Source organism: Gobius niger (assembly GCF_951799975.1).
Source record: "Gobius niger genome assembly, chromosome: 1".
NCBI classification, from domain to species: Eukaryota; Metazoa; Chordata; class Actinopteri; order Gobiiformes; family Gobiidae; genus Gobius; species Gobius niger.
Genome location: NC_136852.1, coordinates 42121121 through 42147879, shown reverse-complemented (window position 1 = coordinate 42147879; position 26759 = coordinate 42121121). Strand labels below are relative to the sequence as shown.

Below are 26759 nucleotides of genomic sequence, written 5' to 3'. Positions count from 1 at the left end.
GCATTGGAGCAGCGCGAGCTACACGTCACGCAAGGGCCGAGTCTACGGTGAAGATCCCGCCCGTATGTCCTTTTTGGGAACATGCTTCGTCAGAGCTGGGGAGGGGGAGTCTGTGAATCCGCCATGAATTCCCCCACGACCGTAGTCATTATGGTAAACGGGGAGGAGTGAGCAGAAGACGTCCATTATTTTTACAGTCTATGCTTGTGAAAGTGTAATGCTGTCAATAGGAAAAACTGACTCCTCCCCCCCGCTCGGTCCAATGACATCATCACATTCTAGAGCCTGCAACCCAGCAATAGATACAGACGGCATCTCGCCATAGAAGGGGGCGTGGCTTTGCCGAGGGGGAAAATAGAATCTTTAGAGAAACACTTTTGTTTTTTGCCATTTTCTGGTGGAAGATAAACTTATTTATCACATAAATAAAGTCAAGTATAAATTGGGCCCATATGGATATTTTCTCCCAGCAGATTGTTCAGTAGAAGAACGGCAGTTGTAGCTAGCACTAGCTAACCGTTAGCATTAGCCCGATGCTAACATGTAGCATCGTGTTAGCATTCTCCGTTATTTATGTATTTATGGGCTGTTGAACCACTTTGCTCCTCTCCATGTCTTTGTATTTTTATTTAGTAGAAAACTATATTCATAATTCAGCGTTTTTTGAATAATTAGAGAAAGTCTAGATTGTTTTCCCCCTTGACTGTTTTCAAACATGACCATATATGGGCGAATCCAGAGTATCAAAGGGATATATTGCAGTTATTATTAGTAGTAGTGGGACAAGGCCTCGTGGAAGGCCCAGGACACGGTGGTGGGACTATGTCTCCGAGCTGGCCTGGTGTCGCCTCGGGGTCCCCCCAGAACAGCTGGAGGAAGTGTGTGTGGATCGGGAAGTTTGGGCATCTCTGCTGAGACTGCTGCCCCCGCGACCCGGCCCCGGATAAAGCGGAAGAAAATGGATGGAAAATGGATGGTGGATTAGTAGTATTAGTAATTATTACATTTCAGTTTCATATTCATAAGTATATTCATAGCTCTGTGTTATTTTAGGCTGTGTGTGCACATTTTAAGGCAGGTATTCAGTATTTTGCCTCACACAGGCGAGATGAGCGGTTTTACACACACTACTGGCTTCATGTGGACGCACACATTTACTGGGCTGGCCCCGTGTTTACAGAGAATGTTTTGTCTCTGTGTGGATATAGCCCAAGTTCCCTCACAAGGACCACAACTTTATTGAAAAAGCAAGATGACGAAGGCAAATAATGTTACGCTGCCGTTGCAGGAGACGACGACGAGCTCTCGGGCTTTCATCCCCACTGACCTAAAAGATAGAAGGAATGAAAAGTAGGGAATTAACGGGGGGACGTTGAGGAGAGTCTGAGGAGAGGGACCGGGAGGTATTTATAAGATGGAGACTGGGGAGTGAGGTGTGGTGCTGCTCCCGAACTTAGATAAGGACACTTATCCATATCTAAAAGTAGTTCATGAGTCGGCTGAGTATTATTAAATTTTCATCCACACCAGTACTCAAACCAGGGTGTCAAACTCATTTTGGGTCATGGGCTGAAATTCAGCTCCCACGGCGGGTCGCGGGCCACATATAATGTAAATAGTAAAATACAGTAGAGAACATTTTTCTATAGTATTGTTGAGCTATGATTTGTCAAAGCCCCAACTTGACTGTAGCTTCATTAATAACAATGCCTTACACTTGTATTGCACTTTACAAGCCTGTGTCACAAGTACCTCAAAGTGCTACATAGTCATTATTCATTCTCTCCACACTCAGTGGTGATAAGTGGTGATATTGAAGCCACAGCCGCCTTGGGGCAGACTGTCCATTTACCACGTGGCCATAATATGTTGTGCATATCCTGATCTCTTATTATATCAGTGCCCTCTGCAGGACACGTGTGACATGCTTTCCTTTTTTAAATTGAAGCTGCCCAGTGTTAATTTCGTCGACTAAAATATTTAGTCTTAATTTTAGTCAAAGTGATATTTTTGACGACTAAAATTGGACTAAAACTAAATTAAAAGTTTTACATGAGACTAAAACTATGACTAAAATGTCCAGATATTTTAGTCGACTAAAATAAGACTAAATAAAAATGAAAAGGAGAGACTAAAATCATCCAAACTTCTATTGACCGTCTGAAAGAGCCTCATATCATGTAAATTCACTGCCAAAGGATCAGCTCTGAGCTTTATTCATGTGGGAGCAGCTCCATGAAGCAGAGGAACAAGATTAAATATGATTATAATACATATTATAAAAGCAAAGCCGACTAAATTAGTCTTAAATTTAGTCGACTAAATTTACTTGCAATTTTAGTTGACTAAAACTAGACTAAAATTGAAAAGATTTTTTTGACTAAATCTCGACTAAAATTAAATTACATTTTAGTCAGAAGACTAAGACTAAAACTAAATTAAAATATGTTGTCAAAATTAACACTGAAGCTGCCCCCTAGTGGCTGGAATGAGCATTCTGGTTATTCTTTAAATAATCATAACTCCGCACAGGAATGGTAGAGACTTTTTTTTTTTACATACTCTGGAATTTATGCTCTACAAATCTCGCAGGCTGGATCAGGCCCGCGGACTGTATGTTTGACACCCCTGACTTAAAGGGGCTAAATGCAAGATGGCCATTTTATACTCACTACTGCCACCTCAGGTCATACGTGTAACTGCAGCTTCTATATTAAGCTCGTGCATGACGGCACTTCAGACCCGAAGTAGCAACGTTTTGAGTGAAGGTGCAGGATTTTAGAGGCAGTTGTGGTGAGTAAGTCTGAGCTCATTCTACACATTAGGACATTGCTGGAAATGTATGGGGAGGAAAATACATCATTTATACATTTTTAAACTCTGTATAGTCCCTTTAAACGATACTTGGTTTCCGATACGTAAACTAAATTATTTGTCATTGAGAATCAGGAAACAGGACAATAACGTGTGGAAGATCTGCACATTTACAACGTTGGGTTCGTCATCAGTGTCAAGAAATGTGTGAAAAATGGGGATAATTTGCGGGGAAATTCAGAGAAATTGTGGCAAATATAAGGAAATGTGTGAAATATAGGGGAATAAAAATGTATTAAAATGTGTGGGGGGGAATAAGGAAAATATTTGTAATAAAAAATTGGTAAAAATTAGGGAACTAAGTTTTGAAAACTAGAACAAATTGGAGCCAAATAAACAAATGGGGGGGAAAGGGGGTAAACAATAGGCAAAAAATTTGGTTGAAAAATAAGGGGGAAGAAATTGAGCAAAAGGCGAGGCAAGGCAAGGCAAGGCAACTTTATTGATACCGCGCATTTCGTACACAAGGCAACCCAATGCGCCTTACAAAAGAAAATATGCGAAATTACAATCAGGTTAAGTTAAGGCAAAGCACATATATAAAAACATCAAGACATGGGAAACACACAGTACACCTGGGCAGGCGCTGTAGGGGAGGGGCGCCCGCCTGTCGGCTGGAGGGCGGGGGTGGGGGAGTTAAAAAAGTTGGTGAACACAGACGCAGAGGGTTTTGGGGCGTGGTTAGGGAGGGGATGTGTGTGCAGTTATTTGCATAGTCCTTGAAATGAATGTTGTGAGTGAATGTTTGGAAATATAGTCACAGAAGCGTCAGTCCGTATCTGGTTCAGCTCCGTGACTTGACCTTGAGTGGGGAATGCTGACGGTGTAGGAGAGATAAGAAAAATAGACTGAGCTGAAACAACAAAGTCACTTCCTTTAATGCTGCCCCTGGACCAACAGCATCAAAAAATGGATCAAAAGACATGATTATTTTCAGTTCCTTTTCGATACTGATAGTCCCTAGCCTTTTTTTCCAATACCATACTGTTATCATTTGACGGTACCCAGCCCTATTCATGAGACTGAAACGGATGGATCCGTACAGGACCTCAGGAGGAGGTAGCGCTGCTAAGAACAGCCACTGGGGAAGACTCAAAGATCACAGCTCCAGGTCTGTTGAGAACTTCATCTGTTTACGGGAAAGATGCTCAAAAAGGTCCATTTTGCTTCATGCCGCCCTTTAAATTCCCCGCCGATGGAACAGCTCTGTGCTTTGTTCATGTGGGAGAAGGAACACGAGGCAGAGAAAATAATGAAATCTGTTTGAATTCAATAATATTCAAAGTAAATTGATTGCGGATATAGTCAGCTGACATTTTTATCGACTAAAACTAGACGGAAGCTGAAAAGAATGGACTAAATGTTGTCTCAAAGTAAATATGCAGAAAATGCTGTGGTTGTTGGCGCCGCCTGAGCCCCGTTGATTAGGAGGAGGAGCATTAATCCTAAAATAAGAGTCGGGGGGTGCAGCTCCTGGGAGAGTGCGCTCTATTCTCAGCCTCAGTGCACATATATCCATTATTCATCCGCGTGTTCACATCCATATTCATAATCACATACAGGGGAAGAGGGGCCTAATTACAGCCGGCTTCTCTCACACTGTACGCCGCACATTCAAGGTCCATAAGAAAATCCTATTAACACATGAATTCATTTACAGGAATTAACTCAATTAATTGAATGTAGTTCAAATGACTCACCGCTGCAGGTGAAACGGGGGAAAGAAATGAATGTAGAGACAACAATTTGGCACGTTTGCTGTTGTAAAAACTCAAATTTCACTTTGCTTTTTGGGGGTTCAATATTCAAGTGATCAGGTTACAATTTAGATGAAATCCCTCTGAAAAAACCTATATTCTAAGTTCAAGGCCGTAAAGTGTGGAGTCTGTTGGAGCTGCTCAAGTGGAGATGTTGTTAAAGAGTGGAATAAAAACGGCATTTGGAGAAAACGGCCCTAAAGTTTAGTAACACAACACCCTGTGCATATTTCTCCTGTCTTTAGCCGCTGCTGTCTCCCACAGAGGAAATGGCCATATTTGGATTACAGCTAGAGGCGGGAAATATATCATCTATTCACCTTATTCCGCCCCGCCCACTTTTGCCTCTTTTTGCCTTAATTGTCTCTGTACTTCCGGTCGAGCGCAAAGCCTGTTTATTTAAGCGGAAAACGAGGGAAAATGTTCGCCACTAAAATTTGATGATTAGTCGATTGATTTGTGTAAAATGTCCAATGTTCATTTGCACCAACAAGTCAACACTTCACTGTTTCTCTGCGCAGCTAAAAATCGGCTTTGTTTTCGTGTAGTGACTGATTTTGTCTTGACTTCTCCAGCCCCATGTTAACTGACGGGAGAAAAGGGGCGGGCACAATTCACGCAAACTTCCGGAGTAAGGTACAGTAGATACAGTCGGCATTGCGGCATACAAGGGGGCGTGGCCTCACCCAGGGGGAAGAAGTATAAGTATAAGTTCATTGAACAACCGTACAAGGAAATAGTGTGGACCAACCTGACCAGTATGTTTTTGGAGGGAGGGGAAACCGGATTATTGCCTTCAGTCTCCTCTGATCGTCTGAGACGGTGCAGCGCCTCCTGGGTTAGTCCTTGTTTCAGAGCGTGGTGTCCTGCACTGGTCAGCTCCTCCTCCTCCTTCCTCTTCCTCCTGCGCAGCTCCCTCCGCTCCACAACAGTCTTTCACCATCTTCTGGGAAGAGCTTAACAGTTATTCCATTTTATTCTCCAGTGAACGTCCATTAGCCAGAACAATACAATAGAAGGCATGTATGTTTTGGGAAACACCATTTTTCACTCTTTTTAGCCATTTTTAATCAATCAATCAATCAATCAATCAATCAATCAATCAATCAATCAATCAATCAATCATTTTCTGGCAGAATATACAATTATTTATCACACACCAATAAAGTCAAGTCTAAATCAGGCCCTTATGGATGTTTTTTCACTGCAGATTGTTCAGAGAAAAAACTGCAGTCATAACTAGCGTTAGCATGTAGCATGATGCTAGCATGAAGCATCATGCTACTGGGTGGTTAGCTTAGCACCTTTACTTTCCATCCTGGTGGCTTCTATGATGCTTCAGGATCAATTTTATTGCATAGCCGACTCAGAAAAGGTCAAATACGTGTTGATATAACCTTTTTTTTTTTTTTTTTTTTACATAAAATTTGCATAGTGCACCTTTAATAAATGCAATATTCTTTTGGAAATAGCATTTTGTATTGACTGGGTATGTTTTTGTGTGATATACACATTGTCCTGTGATAAACAAACAAATGTAAATTTGTACATCATATTTAACCTTGACTGTCCATTATTACTTTTTATTGGAAAGTATAGGCCATTTTCATGCGGAAAATTCCAGAGAAAGAAAACTTGCAATACTTTTTTTTCCCACTCTTCACCTGCTTGAAGTATACTTTCTAAACTGGGCATAAACTTTGACTAAATCGTGTCTAAAACTTCTCCACATTTCGTCAGTTCGTGAAACTCGCAGCAGCCTCCAAACTCTCCTGAACTGTGTGAACTGTGTGAGTAAAGCTGAAGGGCAGACTCGTATTTAAAAAGTGTCCGATCCGAAATGTCACTGAAGCGTTCGCCGGCCGCCCGGGGGGAGTCGAGCCGCACTTTCTGTCCCCTCCGGCGCGCCGTAGGAGGAGTTTCACGGGGATTACCTCAGTCTGAAAGAGCGGGACGGGCGCGGACATGTCTGCGGAGATAAATATAGGTTGAGTCTGGGTTTAGTGTGTTCAAAGGATAAACACTTTGGTGGGAAATGCAGTGATTTTTCCTAATTAGTTTCGTGGTTCAAACACTGCGTTCCAAATTATTATGCAAATTGTGTTTCAGTGTCAGAAAGGTAAAAAAAAAAAAGGTTTTTCAATGAAACTCATGGATGGTTTTGTGTCTCGGGGCTCCTTTTAATCACTGACATCAATCTCAGAGACCTGAGATGATTAGTTTTCATGTAAACCCAGTTAAGGGAAAAACTACTCAAAAAGGACATTCCACTTTATTATGCAGATCATCATTTTCAAGCAATATGCAAAAGAAAAAGGGTCTTTCTGTTGATGAAAAGCTTGAAATAGTTGAATGCCTTGGTCTAGGAATGAAAACCTTCGATATTTCATGAAAGATTAAGCGTGATCATCATACTGATAAGAGATTTGTGGCTGATTCAGAGCACACACGGGTTTGTGCAGATAAAGGCACATTGAGGACAGTTTCTGCCAGACAAACACATCAGATTAATAGAACAGCAGCTACAAAGCAGCAGACAGGTATTTGAAGCTGCTGGTGCCTCTGGAGTCTCCCGAACATCAAGGTGTAGGACCCTCCAGAGGCTGCAATTGTGCATAAACCAATACATGGGGACTCATTTTCAAACAGTCTTGTACAGTCAGTGCCGTGTAACCCTGGATGGTCAGATGGATGGACTCGTGGATGATTGGTGAATGACCACCATGTCCCAACAAGGCTGTGACGTCAGTAAGGAGGGGGCGGAGTCATGTTTTGGCCTGGAATCATGGTGAGAGAGCTGGTCGGTCCCTTTAGGCTCCCTGAAGGTGTGAAAATGATCTTCTGACTGACCACTGTCTGCCGTGCTTTCCCTAACAAGATCCTCTTCATGCATGACAACGCACCATGTCATACTGTAAAGAATACCTCTGCATCACTGGCTGCTATGGGCAGAAACGGAGAGAAACTCATGATGTGGACCCCCTCCTCCCCTGACCTCAACCCTGTTGAGAACCTTTAGAGCATCAAGCAAAACATCTATGAGGGTGGGAGGCAGTTTTCATCCAAACAGCAGCTCTGGGAGGCTGTTCTGACATCCTGCAAAGAAATTCATGCAGAAACTCTCTAAAAACTCACAACTTTCATGAATTTAAGAATTTTGAAGCCCTTATCAAAGTAGGGCTCCCATGTTAAAATATAACTTGACCTGTTAACATTTTTTAGATTGAAATAGCTTTTGATTTCTGTAAATATGACCTCCTAATGCTGCAAATTCAACAAATGACCATTTTTAGTTAATTACAAGCTTTAAAATGTATTGAAAAATACTGTTATCACTGGGAGGTTTTTTCCACCACATTCATATTATCCTCCAACAGTTAATGACTTGAAAATGATGCTGACTCTCATTTGAGTTGATAATTTAGAAAATCTTTTTCTATTACTTCAAGTTTTGTGATAATGGGACAATTTGCTCATAAACTTTCATCTGGAAACAAAGAGTTGCTCATGAGCAGTTTAATTACACTGGCTCAAAGAGTCTCCACAGATTTAGGATGGAATTCACTCAAACTGCTCTTCTTAAACCTTTTGAGAAAATAAACTCAGAAAAGAAATACTCGACTTTAAAAATGGTTATTTCAAGAGTTGTAGCTACTTTTTAGTACTTTTAGCGCAGTGCAGGAAATACTGTTCTAAACTGTCCATCTCTTGCTAAACTCAATCCTTTCATTGCCGTGTACACTCTCATCATAGATTATTTCCCCCAAAATTAGGTTGTTCTGATAAAAGCCCTTCATATGACTATAATATTGGAATATAGGCAAAAAATGTATTGGAATATCTATGAGTTTTCGTCAGTGTTCAGAGCCCGCCCTGATGGCACTCGGGCGTTGTCATAGTAATACTAGATGTCAGAAGATGTTCTAAAAGTGTTTCCCTGATTCTCTGCGTCTCGTCCTCAGCCTGCGACCCGTCCTGCCAGTCCTGTTTCCCCGATAACCCGCTCTGTGCCAGCTGCCCCCCGGGAGCCGCACTGCACCATGGGAAATGTATTTCCGAGTGTCCTCCGCAGCACTACAAGGACGGCCACAGCAGATGCAGAGGTAAGAGTGATGTCCCCTTTCTGTCAGAGTCGGTTAAACGGGAGCGTGCTGTCAAAGTGAGAGGAGTTCGGTTTAGGAAGTCAGTGAAGCAGCAAAGAAAACGATGTATATTTAAAATGATTGAGAAATGAAAGTGCTGTGGACATGCTCAACAGTAAGGACGCGGCGACACTTTGTTGTTTCTGAAACTCTAACGCGATCATTCCTGTGTGCAGCCTGTCACGGCTCCTGCTCGTCCTGCTGGGGCCCCTCCGTGTCTCAGTGCTCGGTTTGTCCCAGCGACCTGTTCCTGCTGCAGGGACAGTGTGTGGAGAGCTGTGGGGAGGGGATGTACCCGCACGACCAGTCCTGCCACAGTAAGAGCCCCTCATCCCTCTGTTTGTAAATCTGACCGAAGTAAATATGCTCAGATTGATTTATTTGAGGGCATTAAAAGCCTTGCATTCTGAAGCATAAAGACCTGATCTGGGACATGCCCGTGTGTCTCCGCAGACTGCCACCCGTCCTGCCGCTCCTGCGTGGGACCCCTGGCCTCCGACTGCACGCTGTGTCTCAAACCGGAGCAGGTCCTGGTCCTGCAGTATCCCAGCTCCGAGCGCGGAGTCTGCGCCGCCAAGTGCCCCAAGTTCAGCTACCGGGACGGAGCCAACGTCTGCAGAGGTGAGGGCCCCAGCGCTCGGTTTCTTTCTGCACCGTCTGAATTCGTAATGAGTGATATACTGTAGTTTTGGAGGTGTTTTGCATCATGGCTCTCGCGCAAATGAAGCCCCAAGCAAGAGCAGTCTTTACTCATGGGTTTCTCATACACATTTATTTTTACGGTGTTTTTTCCAGGCACATAGCACCGTTCTACAGCATACTCTGATGCTGCGATTTTGCCTCTTTAAGAAACTCTGCGGCTGTCTGAGCACTCCCCCTTCAGAACGTTGTTGTTGTTTTTTAGATCTATTCCTGTTTTTTATCAGATGACACAAGCCAGGGGTGTCTTACAACAGTATTTCAAATAGATACATTAAGAGCTTAGTCTGCAGGGGCATGTGCTGTGGGCTGAACTGAGGAAGAGAACATGGGAGGAGCCTCGTCCCCTCCAGCAAAACAGAAAATACATGGATCAATCTGAGCAACACCGGAGGCATGTTTTTCAGGAGGGAATCACACACTAACATGATCAAAAGCAGGTGAATAGGGACTTTTTTTTTATTAACAGATAATCATTTTACACATTTCCTGTAGATCAGTGGTTCTCAACCTTTTCAGTTCTGAGGCACTCCTACATATTAAAGCCCTAATGTCTCACAGCTGTTTTAATCCAGGACTGATAGAATGATGCGGGTTGTGTTGACCACAATTACCTTCTTATTTAACCTCTTAACTCCCGCCTGAACCGAGAGCCTTTTCTCCAGTTCAGCTTTACCCAAGTCCTGCAGGCCAGTGTAACGCCTCATTTGAAAGCTAAGATCTACAAAACTCATCTAAATGGATCTTTTTCCTCACGTCATCACATTTTTTCCCCATCATCTTTTGGGGGGGTTTCAACTCATTTTTGTAACTTTTTTGTAATTTTTTTTATCAAATAGTACATTTTTTGTCACTTTTTGTCACATGTTCATCATTTTTTCATCATTTTTTTGGTCATTTTTTTGTCACATTTTTGTCATTTTTTCATCATTTTTTGGTCAATTTTTTGTCAGTTTTTGTCACATCTTCATCATTGTTTTTGTCTCAGTTCTGTCGCTATTTTCTCACCTTTTTTCCAGAAGCTTTTGGATTGGGGTAAAGCCAAACTAGAGAAAATGTGCTCGATTCAGGTGGGAGTTAAGGGGTGAATAATCCGTAAGCCTTCATTCTTGTCAAGTGCCAGATTCTAGAAACTTTTATATTTTTTATATAACATTTATATAACATTTATAAAGTGCTTTTCATACAATTGTAACACAAAGTGCTTTACAGTGCTTAAAAATCACTATAATCATCCCCACCTGCGAATATGCAGTAAATAACAACAACCCCCACCCCACCCACACACACAGGCACACAAGCATATACAGACAGACAGAAAGTCAAGTAGTTAAAAGTCTTAGTAAAAATTGACACAAAGCTTGGTACGTAAGGCTGAGTACAGATGGACCGAAAGAGGAAACACCATCCAAGGATCGACCACAGCCACAGAGAGCTAACACAGGGCGCCCGGAGGAGGTGTAGGAGAGACATCCAACCTCCATCCAAGGACCCACAGGAGAGCACCCACACAGCCACAGCCAACCAGCTCTCCCGGGGCAGAGGGCTCCCTCAGAGGAAACACTGGGAGAACATTTTTGGCTCCTTATTTTAGCCCAAGCTGGTCAGAAAGCTCTAATGGCCTGAATTGCACTATTTGAACTTGGATTAGTAATAACAAAAAAAATACATCCAATATAAACAAAAACACATCCTGCTTAAAGTCAGTATAATAATTATCAGTATGTAGAAAAAGACCAAACTCCTCCTGTATCAATCTCATGCTCTCCCCTCTCTATGTCTGTGTGTCTGTCAGACCGTCAGCTCCTCCTCTGTCAGCTCAGGCACAAACGTTATGGGAGCACGTCTTGAAGCACGACGTGTGTTGCAGCTTTCACTGATTATCGTGTGTATTTAAACAGTCTATTTCGGACTGAAGACTTTAACAGGATGTTTCTCAGCCGACCATGCGCCGATATCCACTGTGCTTATAACCCATATTTGACCAGTAGTATCTGTACTTTTCCCTAAGTAATGAAATCAAGTACTTTGACCACCACTGGATAAATTAAAGAAAAAAACAGTACTGCCACTTTTATTACATTTTTTTTTCATTTGAACATATGGATGGATGGATCATTTGAAAATAGTGCTTTTCGTGCATAAATATGGACTTTTTTTTGTGTGACAAAATCTGAGTAATACAAAATTAAGATAAGATAAGTTAATCCTTTATTGATCTCACAACGGAGAAATTCACTGGTAATCGCCATTCAGTAAGATCACTCAGGTTGTGCAAAACAGGAAATGTGCAAACAGTCAAAAAGTAGAAAAAATAGGTATTTTATGTACAATAAGTAAAAGCAAAAATCTTAAGGGGCGGAATTATAACAATAAGAAAATAAGAATAAATAAGAAAAGGATAAAAATTAGAACAGACTCTAAAGTACAATATCGAGGTGCAAAGTTGACAGTCCTAGTGCAGGTTGTCAGTAAGTGACACTGGTACAGGGAATAAGAGAGGCTGATACAGAGATTATTGCACGTAGTTTTGCAAAGGGATTATTGCGCATGTTACTTTACAGTCTTGTGGTACAGTCTGACAGCAGTGGGGATGAAGGACCTGCTCCTTCTTGCACTGAGGGTGTCTCAGTCTGCCACTGAAAGAGCTGCTCAGCTGCTCTACAGTCCCGTGCAGTGGGTGGGAGGTGTAGTCCATGATGGAGGTGAGCTTGGCTAACACCCTCCTGCAGGGGCGGACTGGGACTGAAGAACAGCCCTGGACTCTGACCAGCCTGGCCCAAATTAGCGTCAATGCGACACTTCTTGTCATGTTTTTTGTTGCTTTTTTACATAGCTTTTTCAGTGTGTTTTCCTCACTTTTTTTTGTCACTTTTTGTTTTTTTTGTGTGTATTTGTTGTGTATTCGTCACTGTCTTGTGTTTTTGTTTTGTTATTATGGCTATTTTGATGGTTTTTCATTGCTTTTCTTCATTGCTTTGTTGTGTTTTCGTCTCTTTTTTCTCATATTTTTATTGGTTTTTCATTCATCATTTGTCATGTTTTTTTTTCTTCACTTTTTGTCTTTTTTTGTTGCTTTGTAGTTGTGTTTTCGTCACATTTTTGTTGTGTTTTTGTGGATTTTTTGTTGGTTTTTCATAGGTTTTTAACGTTGCTTTTTTGTCACGTTTTTTGCTGCTTTTCCGGCACGTTTTTGTTCCGATTTCATTCTAGTCGCTATTTTGATGCTTTTCTTTCAAGCTTTTAAATTAAGGTAAAGCTTTGTTAAGGCGGGGGATAAGAGGAGAGAATTGAGAGGCCAGACTGACCCTAGAGCCAGTGGCCCTTCTGTGCTCTTCCTGAATGGACATACTGTATGGCCAGTCCGCCCCTGCCCTCCTGTCCCTCACCTCCTCCACAGAGTCCAGGGGGCAGCCCAGGACGGAGCTGACCCTCCTGACCAGCTTGTTCAGTCTGTTCTTGTCCCGCTCTGTGCTGCCCGGAGCCCAGCACACGGCAGCGTAGTGGAGAGCAGAGGCCACCACAGAGTCATAAAAAGTCTCCTCATTTCACGAAGGACATGAAGCCTTATTTCAGAGGGGATTTTGGACATTTTAACTGAACTCAAACTTCACATTTCCCCTTGAACTTTGGGATTCAAAGCTCTGTCCATGCGATTGTGTCACGTGACTCCGAGTAGATCCTGCTCTTCCTCTCATTGTTTCCCTATGAGTTCGTAGCGGCGTCTTGTCCAAAGAAACGCGTAAATATCTCAGATTATAGGCAGACTGTCAATTACGGACAGTCACAGCATCATATTCAAAACATTGTGCAGGAGATTTCACTGGAGTAACTTCCCTTTTTGATACTTGGCGACTCCTCCTCCTCCACCTTTCCTGCGTCAAGTTTTTACATCCAACGTAATGTCCCCGTGACCTCCATCAGTATCTCGCTGTCCATGATGTTGTCCTGAACTATGCGTTGATTTGGACATCTCTAATCTTTATTGGGGAAGTAATAGTGAGAGGAAGGACCGCGGTTTCCTTTTAAAATCTATTAAGATACGTTGTACAATGATTAACCTGTTAAAGCGCTAAAATATTATTTTAGTCTCAGAGCTTGGATCTTGGCGCTTGGTCACATTTGAGCCCCGCCCACTCTGAGTCTCTGTGATCTGATTGGCTTCAGAGTTACACTGCAGGTCAGACACCGTGAGTGACAGTAACATGACGCTAAATAGTGAGATCCTTATTTTCAGTAAAAAGGCTGAGGCCTCATTGCTCTTCAGGCACAGACTAAGAAGTGAAGAAGGAAGTCATGGAGATTCTGATTTAGAACATTGCACTTCTGCTGGATGTAACAAAAGATTGAAATTCAAGCATGCCTTCATAAGTGTGAAAAATCCTGTATATAATTAAAATATTAGTTAATTATTAATGACTCTCATTCCACAAAATAGTTGGTCCCAGTTCCCTTGAGTCGTTGAGTTTCAGAGTATGATATAACTCGTATATCCAGCAGAAGTCTGAAGTTCTGTCTAAAGCAGAGCCTCCATGACTTCCTTCTTCACTTCTCAGTGACTGAAGATCAATGAGGCCTCAGCCTTTTTACTGGAAACAAAGAGCTCACTGTATTTAGTGTCATGTTACTGTCACTCATGGTGTCTGACCTAAAGTCTAACTCTGAAGAAAGTCAACTCACATTTACACTGAGAAGGTTGGAAGGGCGCCCCCTTGTGTCACCTTGCATCCAAATGCCCGGACCAAAATGGCGGGTCCTATACGGGATCAGGTATTCTAAGGGGTTAAACACCTTACTATGAATAACTTTTTGTTGTTTCTCAGCAAAAGTTGATAATTTAAGAGAGAGAAAGCAGGTTCATGAGCAGATATTTCATGTCCACTTTAATGAGCAGACTCCGCATCATCAACAAGATTGGCCCAGTTTTTCACAGCGAGATGGAGGTAATTTGCTGTGACTGAAGGGAAATCACCGCCGCAGTCGTAATATTAGAGAAATAGTTTGTGTCCTTTCAACTCTCTTTAAGTACGGAAGCCCAGACAGCCAATTGACTGCTACACAAAGTCAGTGAAACGGAGGCTAATGTTTTATCACGGCTAAATTGCCTGGTGTAATTACGGGCGCTCGGCGGGAGGCTGCGTCGTGTGCAGCACGCCGTCTTTTCAATTATTCCTCCTCGAAATGAAAGTCTCCGAGACGCATCGGCCCAGGACCGTCGGCTCTCATCGCGAATGCTAATCCCGCCGCGTCCAAAGTGATCTCACTTTGAAGACGGAATCAGATTTTTACACATTTCACCCGACAGTCTTTGCAAATAAATAAGTTCTATGGGAAGTACTAAACGGAAAGGATGTACTTCTACAGCTACCAGCTACTTCGGCTCCTACTACTTCTACACACAAGTTAAACTAAATAATCGTCCTTTCTATCTGAGCTGAAATGGTAATATTTGAAACTTCATGCTGATAGACCTAAATGAAGGTCTACATAATATTTTTTAGAGCTAATTATATAGTGGGAATTGGGGAATAAATACACTGCCTAACCAATGCTGGGAGAGTGTGACCACTGCTCATGGCTTTCCCCAGCCTTCACTATCCGACCGCTAATTTGATGTGCGGAGCTCCTCGTTTAGTTTGCGTCATGAACTTAAAGGAATAGGCCACCGTTTTTACACACTGAGATATGTTCTTACCTTAGCTTTGACGAGTTCTTTAGGACCTGTCTGGTCTTCACCCGTGCCTTCAGTCACGTAAACACAGCGCAGACGGCGTTAGCATTTAGCCTCTCCCTCTCTCCTCTATAGCTCCAAAACAGGTCAAGATAGAAGCTACCAAGCTCTTCCACGTTTTCCCTATTTAAATATGGTTACGTGACGTGTTACACTATAAAGTATAATTACACAAAATTAAACAATGTGGATTTTCTAAGCGGATAAAAGGGGGAACTATATTGTGAGGCGTAATAATACCAGGAGTAATTTGGCATCCGCACAGTAAAGTGAAGATTACTGCGCGGATTTCGAACTGCTCCTGGTATTATTACGCCTTACAATATACACTGCTCACAAAAACTTAGGGCACACTCAAAAAACACATCCTAGATGTCAATCAATTCGATTTTTCGGATGAAAATCTTTATTCATAGTGTAGGGCAATGTGTTGAGAACAAAATAACATAAGAATGATAAATGGAAATCAAATTCTCAGCCCCTGGAGGTCTGGATCCAAAATTATAGTCAAAATCAAAGTGACAAATCAGGTCACTGGTTGATCCAAATTCTGTAGAAATTCCTCCAAACGAGTCTGTATCATCCTCAGTCGTGTGTGTGGCCTCCACGTGCCTGAATGCACTCCCTACAACGCCTGGGCATGCTCCTGATGAGACCACGGATGTCCTCCTGAGGGATCTCCTCCCAGACCTGGATTAGAGCATCAGTCAGCTCCTGGACAGTCTGTGGTGCCACGTGGCGTTGATGGATGGACCGAGACATGATGTCCCAGATGTGCTCTATTGGATTTAAGTCTGGGGAACGGGCAGGCCAGTCCAGAACATCAATACCTTCATCATGCAGGACCTGCTGACACACTCTTGCCACATGTGGCCTGGCATTATCAGGCATCAGAAGGAACCCAGGGCCCACAGCACCAGCATATGGTCTTACAATAGGTCTGAGGATCTCATCCCGGTCCCCAATGCCAGTCAGGGAACCTCTGGCTCGCACATGGAGGGCTGTGCGGCCTCAAATGAAATGCCTCCCCAGACCATCACTGACCCACCACCAAACCGGTCATGCTGGATGATGTTGCAGCAGCAGAACGTTCTCCAGGGCGTCTCCAGACTCTGTCACGTCATTCACATGTGCTCAGGGTGAACCTGCTCTCATCCGTGAAGAGCACAGGGCACCATTGGCCAATCTGCCAATCGCTGTGTTCTCGGGCAAATGCCAATCGGGCTGCAAGGTGTTGGGCAGTAAGCACCGGCCCAACTTGTGGACGTCGGGCCCTCATACCACCCTCATGGAGTCGGTTTCTGACCGTTTGAGGACCAACATGCACATTTGTGGCCCTCTGGAGGTCATTTTGTAGGGCTCGGGCAGTGCTTCTCCTGTTTCTCTGTGCACAAATGAGCAGATAGCGGTCCTGCTGCTGGGTTGTTGACCAGGTCTCCTGGTACTGGCCTGTCTCCTGGTATCTCCTCCAGGCTCTGGACGCTGCGCTGGGAGACACAGCAAACCTTCTTGCCACAGCACGAATGGACGTGCCATTTTGGATGAGCATCACTCCCTGAGCAACTTCTGTGGTTTGTAGATGCTCCTCCTGATGCCTCTAGTGGTGAGAACACTGGACAAATGCAAAAGTGTTCCAAAAATACGGTACAAAGGATGAAGAAAGGGAAATGGTCTGTGGTCACCACCTGCAAAACCATTCCTCTTTTGGAGTGATCTTGCTAATTGCCTCTCATTTCCACCTGTTGTCTGTTTAATTTCCACAACACCAAGTGAAATTGATTCACAATAAGCGTGGCTTCCTAACTGGACAGTCTGATATCCCAGAAATTTGACTGACTTGGAGTTACATTGTGTTTTTTGAGTGTGCCCTAAGTTTTTGTGAGCAGTGTAGTTCCCCCTTTTATCTGCTTAGAAAAATCCACATTGTTTAATTTTGTGTAATTATACTTTGTAGTGGAACACTTCACGTAACCATATTTAAATAGGGAAAACGTGGAAGAGCTTGGTAGCTTCTATCTTGACCTGTTTTGGAGCTATAGAGGAGAGAGGGAGAGGCTAAATGCTAACGCCGTCTGCGCTGTGTTTACGGGATTGAAGGCACGGGTGAAGACCAGACAGGTCCTAAAGAACTCGTCAAAGCTAAGGTAAGAACATATCTCAGTATGTAAAAACGGTGGCCTATTCCTTTAAGCGATATAACTTTGTGAATCCTCGTTTATAATCTCCCAAAGTTGCTCATTGCTCGCTGTTTCTTTCTTGCTCAATTCTGAAAAAGTTTGATCTGGAGCCTTCATACACATGCTACAAAGGTTTTTACCAACAGAGGCAGAGGCCGTACGACGCTGATCGTGCCCCGTCCAGCGGCTGAGGGGATGAGGGGTGCCCGAGACCAAAGAGGAACTGTCCCCACTGTCCCCAAGAACTGTTCGGTGCTGGGGCGGACTGGCCATATGTCCATTCTGGAAGAGCACAAATGGGCCTCTGGCTCGAGGGCCACCAGGCCTTTCAATTTTCTCTTTAAACACACATTCGCCACTGAAAAAGAAGAGAAGCTTCTCACTCTCATCTGTTGATTGTGGGAGAGTGTGGAAAGCAGGCAGTCAAAATAGAGTGACAGGAGACTTTGCGAAAGGTGGAGAGTTGGAGAAGCCTTGCGGGTCTTGGGGCACCATTTTTCCAGCCGCTTTGAACACGCTGGCGACCCAAACAACAGGCAATGTGGAGCGGAGAGGTGCTGGTGCAGGCGGGTGCATAATGGATAAAAAAGGGGCCTAGAAAGAAGAAAGGGGGCATTTCAAGACTGGAGTCCCTGCCATGTGAGGCCACAAAGTGTAAAAGGTTGTTTACTAGTAGCAGCAGTGCTTCCACCGACATCACAACCGCAGCACTAGATGAAGCTGGCTCAGCATCTGACACTGCGCAGGAACTGTCAGAAGAACTTGTATGATCTGTGTCGACAGCGAGCAGTGAGTAACAGTGTAGGGAACAAACACCGCAGCTTGATTCAAATCAATAAAAGTGGACGCTAGTTTGGGCCGGGTTGGTCAGAGTCCAGATCCGTTTTTTAGTGCCAATCCGCCCCCGGTTCGGTGCGAAAACCATGGGCGCAATTTCCTTTAGGACTGTTGTGGACATGTCTCCACCAACTTTGGCCCAGCAGGGTCAGTCTTCACCAATATTTCACACCTTTCCCTTTCCGAGAATCTACATCTGCTCCAACAGTGTTCACAGCGTTTTCGAGCATTGCAATGATGCGCCAACGTTTTGAAGTCCCGCTGCTCCCGCCGTCTGCTGTAATGTGTCACACGCAGGTTTGAGTGGGGACATGTGGAGATCTTATTGTGCCATCTTTCACAAAGACTTTACTCCGATGTTGGTATTTTGAGCTCGGAGAGAGGGCGGTCGGCATCACAACACTTTTTGCTTCCTGTTGATTTGTCGATTCGCGAGAGATCTTCACATTTTCGAGCTGCTGTCCGTTTATGAAGCTTATCGGGGCGACAGTGGTGCAGATAGGAAAGTGGTGTATGAATGAGCGTGTGACTGGGTGAGTGGTTCCTCGATTTAAAGTGCTTTGAGCATGTTTTGGGAGGGAGTACTGCCTTCAGTGATCCTCTGAAACGGTACAGCGCCTCCTGGGTTTGTCCCTGTTTCAGAGCGTGGCGTCCTGCACTGGTCAGCTCCTTCCTCTTCCTCCTGCACAGCTCCCTCCGCTCCACAATAGTCTTTCACCGTCTTCTGGGAAGAGCGTATCAGACGAATAATCCATCTTGTTCTCCAGTGATCGTCCATTTGCCAGAGCAATTAGAGGGACTGGTGTGGATTAGCTGCGAGTCTTGCCCGGATACCTCCTCGTTTGTCCCTTTTTTGTTTCCAATAGCGCCTCTTGTGATGCCGCCACTGTGCTGCAGCTGTGTGTGTGTGTGTGTGTGTGTGTGGGGGGGGGGGGGGTTCAGAAGAAGTACATGTAATTTGTAGGTCTCAAATGTCTTTGTGTTTGCTTTTTAAAAATCCACTGACCTGGTCATTCGGGATGTTCAGGTCACCGGCTGATCTCATTCTTTGAGCTCATAGTCATAGTACATCCAGGTAAAGAGCATCTTCCTTTTGGTCAGGCAGCGGATGAGAGGGAGATGTTGATGAATAATGCCCTTGTGTTGCCCTCTGAAAAGCCTGTCAGCGTGTGAAGGGCGGCTCGTGCAAAAGCGTGGACATAAATGGTTTGTGTATCATCACTACTTCTACTACTCCAGCCCCTGCCGTCTGTCCGTGCTGCTCACGTGAGAGATTGGAGCGGATTTGCCTCGCGTGCAGACAGCTGACGGGGCTGCTGGGTAAATTGTGCGTGTAATCGGCTCGTTTCGAAAGTCGCGAGAGGCGGGGGGGTGGGGGGGGTGGGGGATCTGTCAGGTAAAAGTAATTAGGTCCCGTAGCTAAAACATACTCCGCCACACGGTTCGAGCGCAGAGAAAACATCTGTAGAGCGATCCGTCTCTGTTTCGCTGTGAAATTGGATCATTACGAAGGCGACGCGCCGCACCTGTGGTCCGGCGATAGCGCGGCTGCGGCGGGAGCTTCTGACGCCTGCGCCGCACTTCAGGCAGTTTTTGTTTTTTTGTTCCTCGAAAAATAGTTGTAGCATTCTACTAAAAACAATGACACTTTCTAGTCTTCGCAATAACGTGTTAGTTATGACACTGATGCATTTCTGCACACATTAGTTTAGGAATTTTTAACTTGAAGACGCATTATTGTCACATTGTGGCCACACTATGGGTCATCAGATTTCCCACTCTTGAACTTAACAAATATATCTCGTATCTATTCTGATTTATTGGGCTTTGTATTACCTAAAACAGGCAGAAATGTTGTTAGTAATCTACAGCAAATGTCTCAAACTGATTATATGAAATATTTATTTTACTGGGCACCTACACTGTCTCGCCAATCTTAAAAAATCACCGTATTTTCCATACTATAAGTTGCTCCGGAGTATAAGACGAACCAGCCAAAAAATGCCTAATGAAGAAAAAATAAAGCAGGCTGAATAGGCGTACAGTTTGCTAATGTAACACATTGATGGTTAGCTACACGAAGCATAAACAACAAACTAGGGTAACACTTTACATTACGGGCCGGTAAGTCCTTGGTACTAACAGAGGCAATTCTAGATACTTATTGTGGTGCTTACGGTGGTGCTTACAGTGGTACTTACGGTGGTACTTATAGTGGTAAATACTAGTAATAATAGTGGTACTTCTTGGTACTTATTGTGGTGCTTAAAGGATGCTATAGTGAGCATTACCAGGTATGTCCTTCTAGATACAGTGGTAACTCTTAAAGTAATGAAGCTTGTACTTCTTGTTTTCTCTATTGCTGATTTATGTTGTTTTATAGTCACAAAATCCTATAAATTACTTATGTATGTACCATATTTACTACCTATGAATTGCTGCTGTAGTATCCTTGAATTACCAATAGGTACCATAGATGTATCACTGTAATTACTAGAACCTATCACTTAATGTACCAAAGTAAATAGAAGTACAACCTTCATTACTAAGAGCATTACCACGGTATATCTTAGTAATGAGAGTTACAGGGGTAACTCAGTGTCTCCCTAACCCTAATCCTAATTACTAGTAATTACCACTTTTAGTACCACAATAACAACCTAGAATTACCACTGTAAATGCTAGTAGTTACCATTGTAAGTACCACAATAAGTACCAAGAAGTTCCACTGTTATTACCACTGTAAGTACCACGGACTTTCCGGCCCGTAATGTAAAGTGTTACCCAAACGGGGTGTCTGGTATGTTAACGTCACATAAACAGTTCAGATAGCTATAGCATAAAGAACATACCAAACTCTTGATCTCACTCCAAATCACTAAATCCATTGAAATCTTCATCCTCGGTGTCACTTCTGAACAATCGCCTTGGCAACTACCATCGTTGACAAGCCTCTCCCGGCAGCACGTTTTTCAAGCTCTCATTTGCGAACTCGTTCCTCTAGCCGTGGCCATCGAGCTTTTAGCCCGTGATTAGCTTTGTTTTGTTTTGTTCTCTAAGAGTAACCACTTCTCGCTCACTCCAAACTTTCTTTCTGCCGGCCGACTAGCCTGCAGTGCCCTCTAGCGGCATGTGCGACTCATAGTCCAGAAAAGACCGTAGGTATTTCACTACCACTTTTTGTACTTCCTGTACCACGAGATCGGCTAAACTCACCATCTCATTACAGCGTGTTGTGAAGCTTCTTACATTTAGTCAAATAACGGTGCGTGACGACCGACTTTGATAAAACAGATTAACTGTCTTCCTCTGTGAACATCTACAAAAGCGCCTTTTAGCAACACAGCGCCGCTTGCTGGACAAAGGCGGTTTGAATGGTTTTGTTGACAACTCATCGTTTTCATACAAAAGCAGATCGAGAGAGGACGAGACTGTTGCCATGTAAACGCCGCCTGAGCCAAAGACACATTTCCACCATACACCTCGTATAAAAGGAGACTGCAATGTTCGCTACGCAACAGTTTTCTATATACAGATGAAGAAAAGAAAAATTCTAAAAGACAGTGCGGACCTTGTGGCTGTAATGAAGCTTTTTTCACCGCAATGAGAGAGGATTGAGTTAAGAGATGGAGAGGATATGTACATACTGTAGGGCCGATGAGCTTTCTTGGACCTGTCGCCGCACTGTAAAGAGCAGCCATTGGGGAAGATACAATGATTACTCAGAGGTGCGTGAGTGGCATCAACTCTGACGATGTTCAAGCTCTTGTGTTAGTTTGTGTTTGTGCTTCTTGAGTTGCAGTAACACGTCGTAGAAGCCACTGCTCCCCTCACTGTATGTGAGCTCACGTGGTCGCGCCTTCGACAACGCCGTTCCACATCTTACGCTTCTGTTTCCGAGATGCGGCGTTTAATCAGCGGACGGCCCTTTATGCACCCGCACCTGTTTGTTTCGGCTCCGAGAAAAATCTCCCCCGCCTCAGATCCAGTTAGCTCCGCTCTCGTCGCCTCCGAACGCGACTGTTCAGCGAAGAACACAGGGATCTCAGGCCTTTGTCGGAGAGACGCGGCCAGACGCCACTGGAATACAGTGCGGGGAAAAATGGAGGTTGGAAAATAGGAGCGGAGCGTGTGTTTTGTTTTTGTCTCCCGCCGATTCTGTCTGCTAACCTGCCAAAATCGAGCGCACGTACGAGGGGGGGGCCTCAAAACAATCAAAAGTGTCTTAGAATTTCTCATTTTCACACATTTAAAGGCAGCCAATGTTGTGCATCAGTCAGGCTTTTCACTCACTAAGATGTGTGGAAAGACCAAAATAATGCTTCAAAGCACATTCAACTGCAGTTTTGGCTTGAATTGTGCACAATCTTTTGCTGCTTGTATTAACCCTGATTACATAACGCAGCTCTACATGTCTTCAGTTTACCTCAGTGCAGTGATTTTTCATTTTTCAACTCCTGTGTCCAAATCCTAGACACTCAATTCTTCTTCATTTCCCTTAATCGTTGTTTAGATTTTAGGCCTGATCCAATTTAGTTTCCTTTTGATTGTTACCTCTAATAGAAATGGAAGCTATAGGCTATTGGATACAAAATGTGTTTATATGCACGATCCGGCTTTTTTGCTTCCGATACCGACACTGGGGGTTTGAATATCTGCCGATGTCCGATATTAACCAACACCAAGAGACTTTCTTAAGTCTTTAAGAAAAGTGAATTCTTCAGGTTCTTAGCTTCAAAATGACATACAGCATGTCCATAATCACTGAGGTTTAGTTGGTGAAACTCAAGGCCGTGGGAACCCAGGGTGCTGAGGGGGCTGCAGCACCCCCTGGTGGATAGTTTAGGAACTGCAGACAATATTAATACATTGGAAATATGCACAAAAAAGCATATTTGGGGTAAATTTGGTCCCTCAGCACCCCCTAACGAAAACATCTTCCCACGGCTCTGGTGAAACTTGGTGTTTTTTGGCGGTAAGAGCCAAACTGGTATCAGTTCAGTATTAGATATTTGTAGCCGATACCCAATATCATTTTTTTTCAGTATCGACCGATTTTTGGGCCCATTCCTTTGCTGTTTTGGCCCAAAATCACAGAGAGAAATAGGTGACATGCAGGTGAATGTGCTTTGGTCCAGACTTTTTGTATCTTTTATGAATTCAAAGTGTAAAAGAAATGTAGATTTAAAGCAGTACAAAGTAACTTGTTTACCTTAATAAATCCTTTTCGTAGTCCCTGTAAGGGTAGTACAATTGTTAATGGGACGATTGGGGGTCTTTCATCTCCCCTGGTGTCTCTGGCCAGAAAACCTTCCTGTCACCGGGTCGGAGTCACCAATAAACACTAATGGAATCACGAAGAAGAAGCTAACGGGCAAAGCTAACTGTGAGCTAGCCACTTAAACAGTATTTACAGCAAGTTTGAATCAAAAAACATTATCTCCATTGTATAATTGGATGTACAATATCTCTCTCTCCCTTTGTCCTTTCTGTCAGCATAGTATTTACTCTCACGGACAATTAATGAGTAAAAAAACGTAACATACTATGACACCTGCAGTGGCGCTTATGACCTCTAGGGGCATGAGTTACTTAGTACTGCTTTAAAGCCTGTAATGTTTAGAGACATTTAAGGCCTTCATTTTTGCACTATTTGATGATGCTGGTGGATCATTTTGTCAGTCCCTGCAAATCTAACATTATTGAATATGTGGGTGGAAAGGAAAGTCCGGATATAAAAACTTTGTAAATTCAGCCCAAAACGGTCCGTATTTCTTTGATAAACAGTCTGAGTGTTGATCTGTGGAGCCTGAGCCGGAGCAGAGGATCCCCGTGTTAAATCCCTCCTACAGTCTCCCTTATGGATTATCCCACACGCTCCTGTCCAAGGTGCCTCGTTGCCTCTGGTGTCGTCACTTCAACGCAGATTGTTTATTCACAGGATGAAAAAAAAAAAAGAAGAAGGAGAAAAAACGAGAAGTCAGATTGAGCTTCAAAGACGGAGATTATGCCGTTTCAGTGGCCTCCTCCTGATTAGCATTCGTAATGAGTCTGGTCTGTCTGTATAATGTAATGTTAAAACATCCTTTTCATCCAGAAGCGAATGCAGTGATGTATAAAGGTGGCGTATATAGACCAAGGAGAGTGTACCGAACAGAGAGACGCTGCTGCTACTTTACCTTTTTGACAACATATTTTCTATTTAGTTTAATCTTTTGACAAAAAAGTCATTCAGATTAAGGTGAGACAGCGGTCAATGTTGAGATTTTTTGCTAGTTTTCTCCCTTAGTTCATTTTAATGTCAGAGCACAAAAACAGACCCACACTCTCCCTTTACAATCCTTATTTTTTGACGTTTTGTCACTTTGAGCCAGAGAACATGGCGGCGCTTCATGATCTGACATGTTTGGAAACAGAATATTATGGAACAGTTTGGAAAATATGCTCCAAAATGGCTGCGCTCCCTCTTTTGTGGGAAAGCTTTGCATTTCACCTGTCCAGCCAGAATACAGTGGGAGGAAAATGTGTGTGAACGTCTTGGAATTTGTCACGACTGGGTTTAGCCCGATTATACAGTGGGAAGAAAAAGTAAGAATCCAATATTTCCATATAGTGTTCTTTCTTCATGATGTCATCTATTTTGTGAAGTGCACCAGTCCCTCCTGCAGCAAAACAACCCCACAGCAAGATGCTGCCACCCCCGTATTTCACAGCTGGGATGGCACTTCTCTTTGGAGGAGAATTTGTGGAATTTCTCACATTTCTGCCTAAATTGGTCATAAAATGTCGTCTGATCTTCATCAAAATTATGAGAATGAGTTTCTGTTTAAACTAATACCACCCAAACATTTACATGTTATCATATTTTTATTGGCCATAACATGCATACGTTCACAGTGAACCCAGGAATCTCACTGAACTGCTGCAGTTTTGTAAAGAGGAATGGTCCAATATTCATCCTGATCGTTGTGAGCGTCTAATCTGCAACTACAGAAAAGCAGTTATAGCTGCAAAAGAAGGATCAGCCAGCTATTTAATACAAGGGTTCACTTACTTATTCCATGTTGTTTTGAATGTCTCAGGTTTTTCTGCAAAATAGCATGATAAACTTGTGAATCCATTTTTCCATTGATGATAGCAGGTTGTCACACATGACGTTGTGTGTTCTGCCCAAACTATTCAACTTTTCCTTAATCGGTCCACAGAATATTTTGCATCCAAGAGCTCTTACGCAAACCGAAGTTGAATAGTTGTGACCAATATAGGCAGAAATGTGAGGAATTCCAAAGTGTTCACATTTTCCTCGCTCTGTACATGCTTTTCCTCTTCTTTACAAAGACGTGTATCTGGGATCAGGGGTGAGGGACGTGATTGACAAGCGTATTAACCAATCAGAGAAAAGCAGGATTTTTACGAAGCATCCGGCCTGTGATTGGTTCAATGTAAAACCTTTGGAGATTTGATTGGCTGTTGGCAAAGTTCCAGATGGTCCTGCTTTGGAGCATAAACAAAAAGCAGGAGTGGCCGGCTAGGGAGTCAACTGTCAGGTGTGGTTAGGCCCCTTCCGTCCGACCTTGAGCGGAGTCTCAATGTTTTGCCTGTTGTGCATGTTTTAGTTTGAGGTGGTCAATGGAGGAAAAGCGCTCGGACACATGGAGAAAATGCAGACTCCAGACAGGATTGTTGTGCTCCCACTTCCGGCAATCTGTTTCTCCTTCAACAAATGCTTAAAACCAGCTTTGGTGCTCAGCGCCGCCGAAATGAAAAACACGCCAAGCTTTTTCGTGGTGTGAAAAGTAGAGCTGTGATGTCTGCGGGGTGGATATTAAATTGCCGGCCTGGTGGAGAGCGGAAATGCTAAACCGTGCAGCGACAGACTTAAAACATGATTTTTACTAAAAGAGATGGGACAGATTGTTGGAAGCAGCCAGATATTTCAACAATTGAGACGTAGTTTTGCATAATTTTCTCCCTTGGTAGCGGGAAACTTGGCGTAGCGTGAACATGCGGAGGCTTCTGTCTCCCAAAACTAAACTCTTTTTGTGTCTTATTCTGTGAATCGTGCTATAGTTGTGGTGCAGCAGAAGGATTTTGGGATGTTTCTGCGGTGTTTCGTTGCGTCTTCGTGGACTGGAGAGGTTTTCTTTAAAGCCGTCTGTTCCTGTTTTTAAAGGCCATCGCACACTCTTTGAATATCAAGCTGAACTACTCTCTGTCGACTGTGGCTCAACAATGATCTGGACATGGCCTTTTCAACGGGCTTTTCATTTATGACCAAAGGCAGAGAACAACGAGGGTGTCATCCGACGTGCAAACAAATGGTTCGCCAGTGTGAGCGAGGGCGGCTAGAGGCTTAGGGAAAAGAGGTCGACTGTGTAGGGATGGGCACTGAAGCCAGTTGCGTGCTGGGAAATCGTGTCCGGGCACAGAGGATTGACCACCACTTAGTAAATCAGTGAATTTAGTGATATCATATCGTCATATCGTAGTATTTTTAGGTCCATATCACCCAACCCTATTCCGCGCAACACTAATGGGCTCT

At 43.5% G+C, this 26759-nt stretch overlaps 1 protein-coding gene across 1 annotated transcript in view; it reads left to right on the top strand.

The window, feature by feature from the left end:
• fras1 (Fraser extracellular matrix complex subunit 1) overlaps positions 1-26759 on the top strand; it is a 421086-nt gene that overhangs the window by 185151 nt on the left and 209176 nt on the right. Inside the window, exons 15-17 of the mRNA XM_079566634.1 lie at positions 8594-8734; positions 8950-9090; positions 9227-9394. Coding sequence (XP_079422760.1) covers positions 8594-8734; positions 8950-9090; positions 9227-9394 — 450 coding nt within the window. The remainder of the gene's footprint in view (positions 1-8593; positions 8735-8949; positions 9091-9226; positions 9395-26759) is intronic.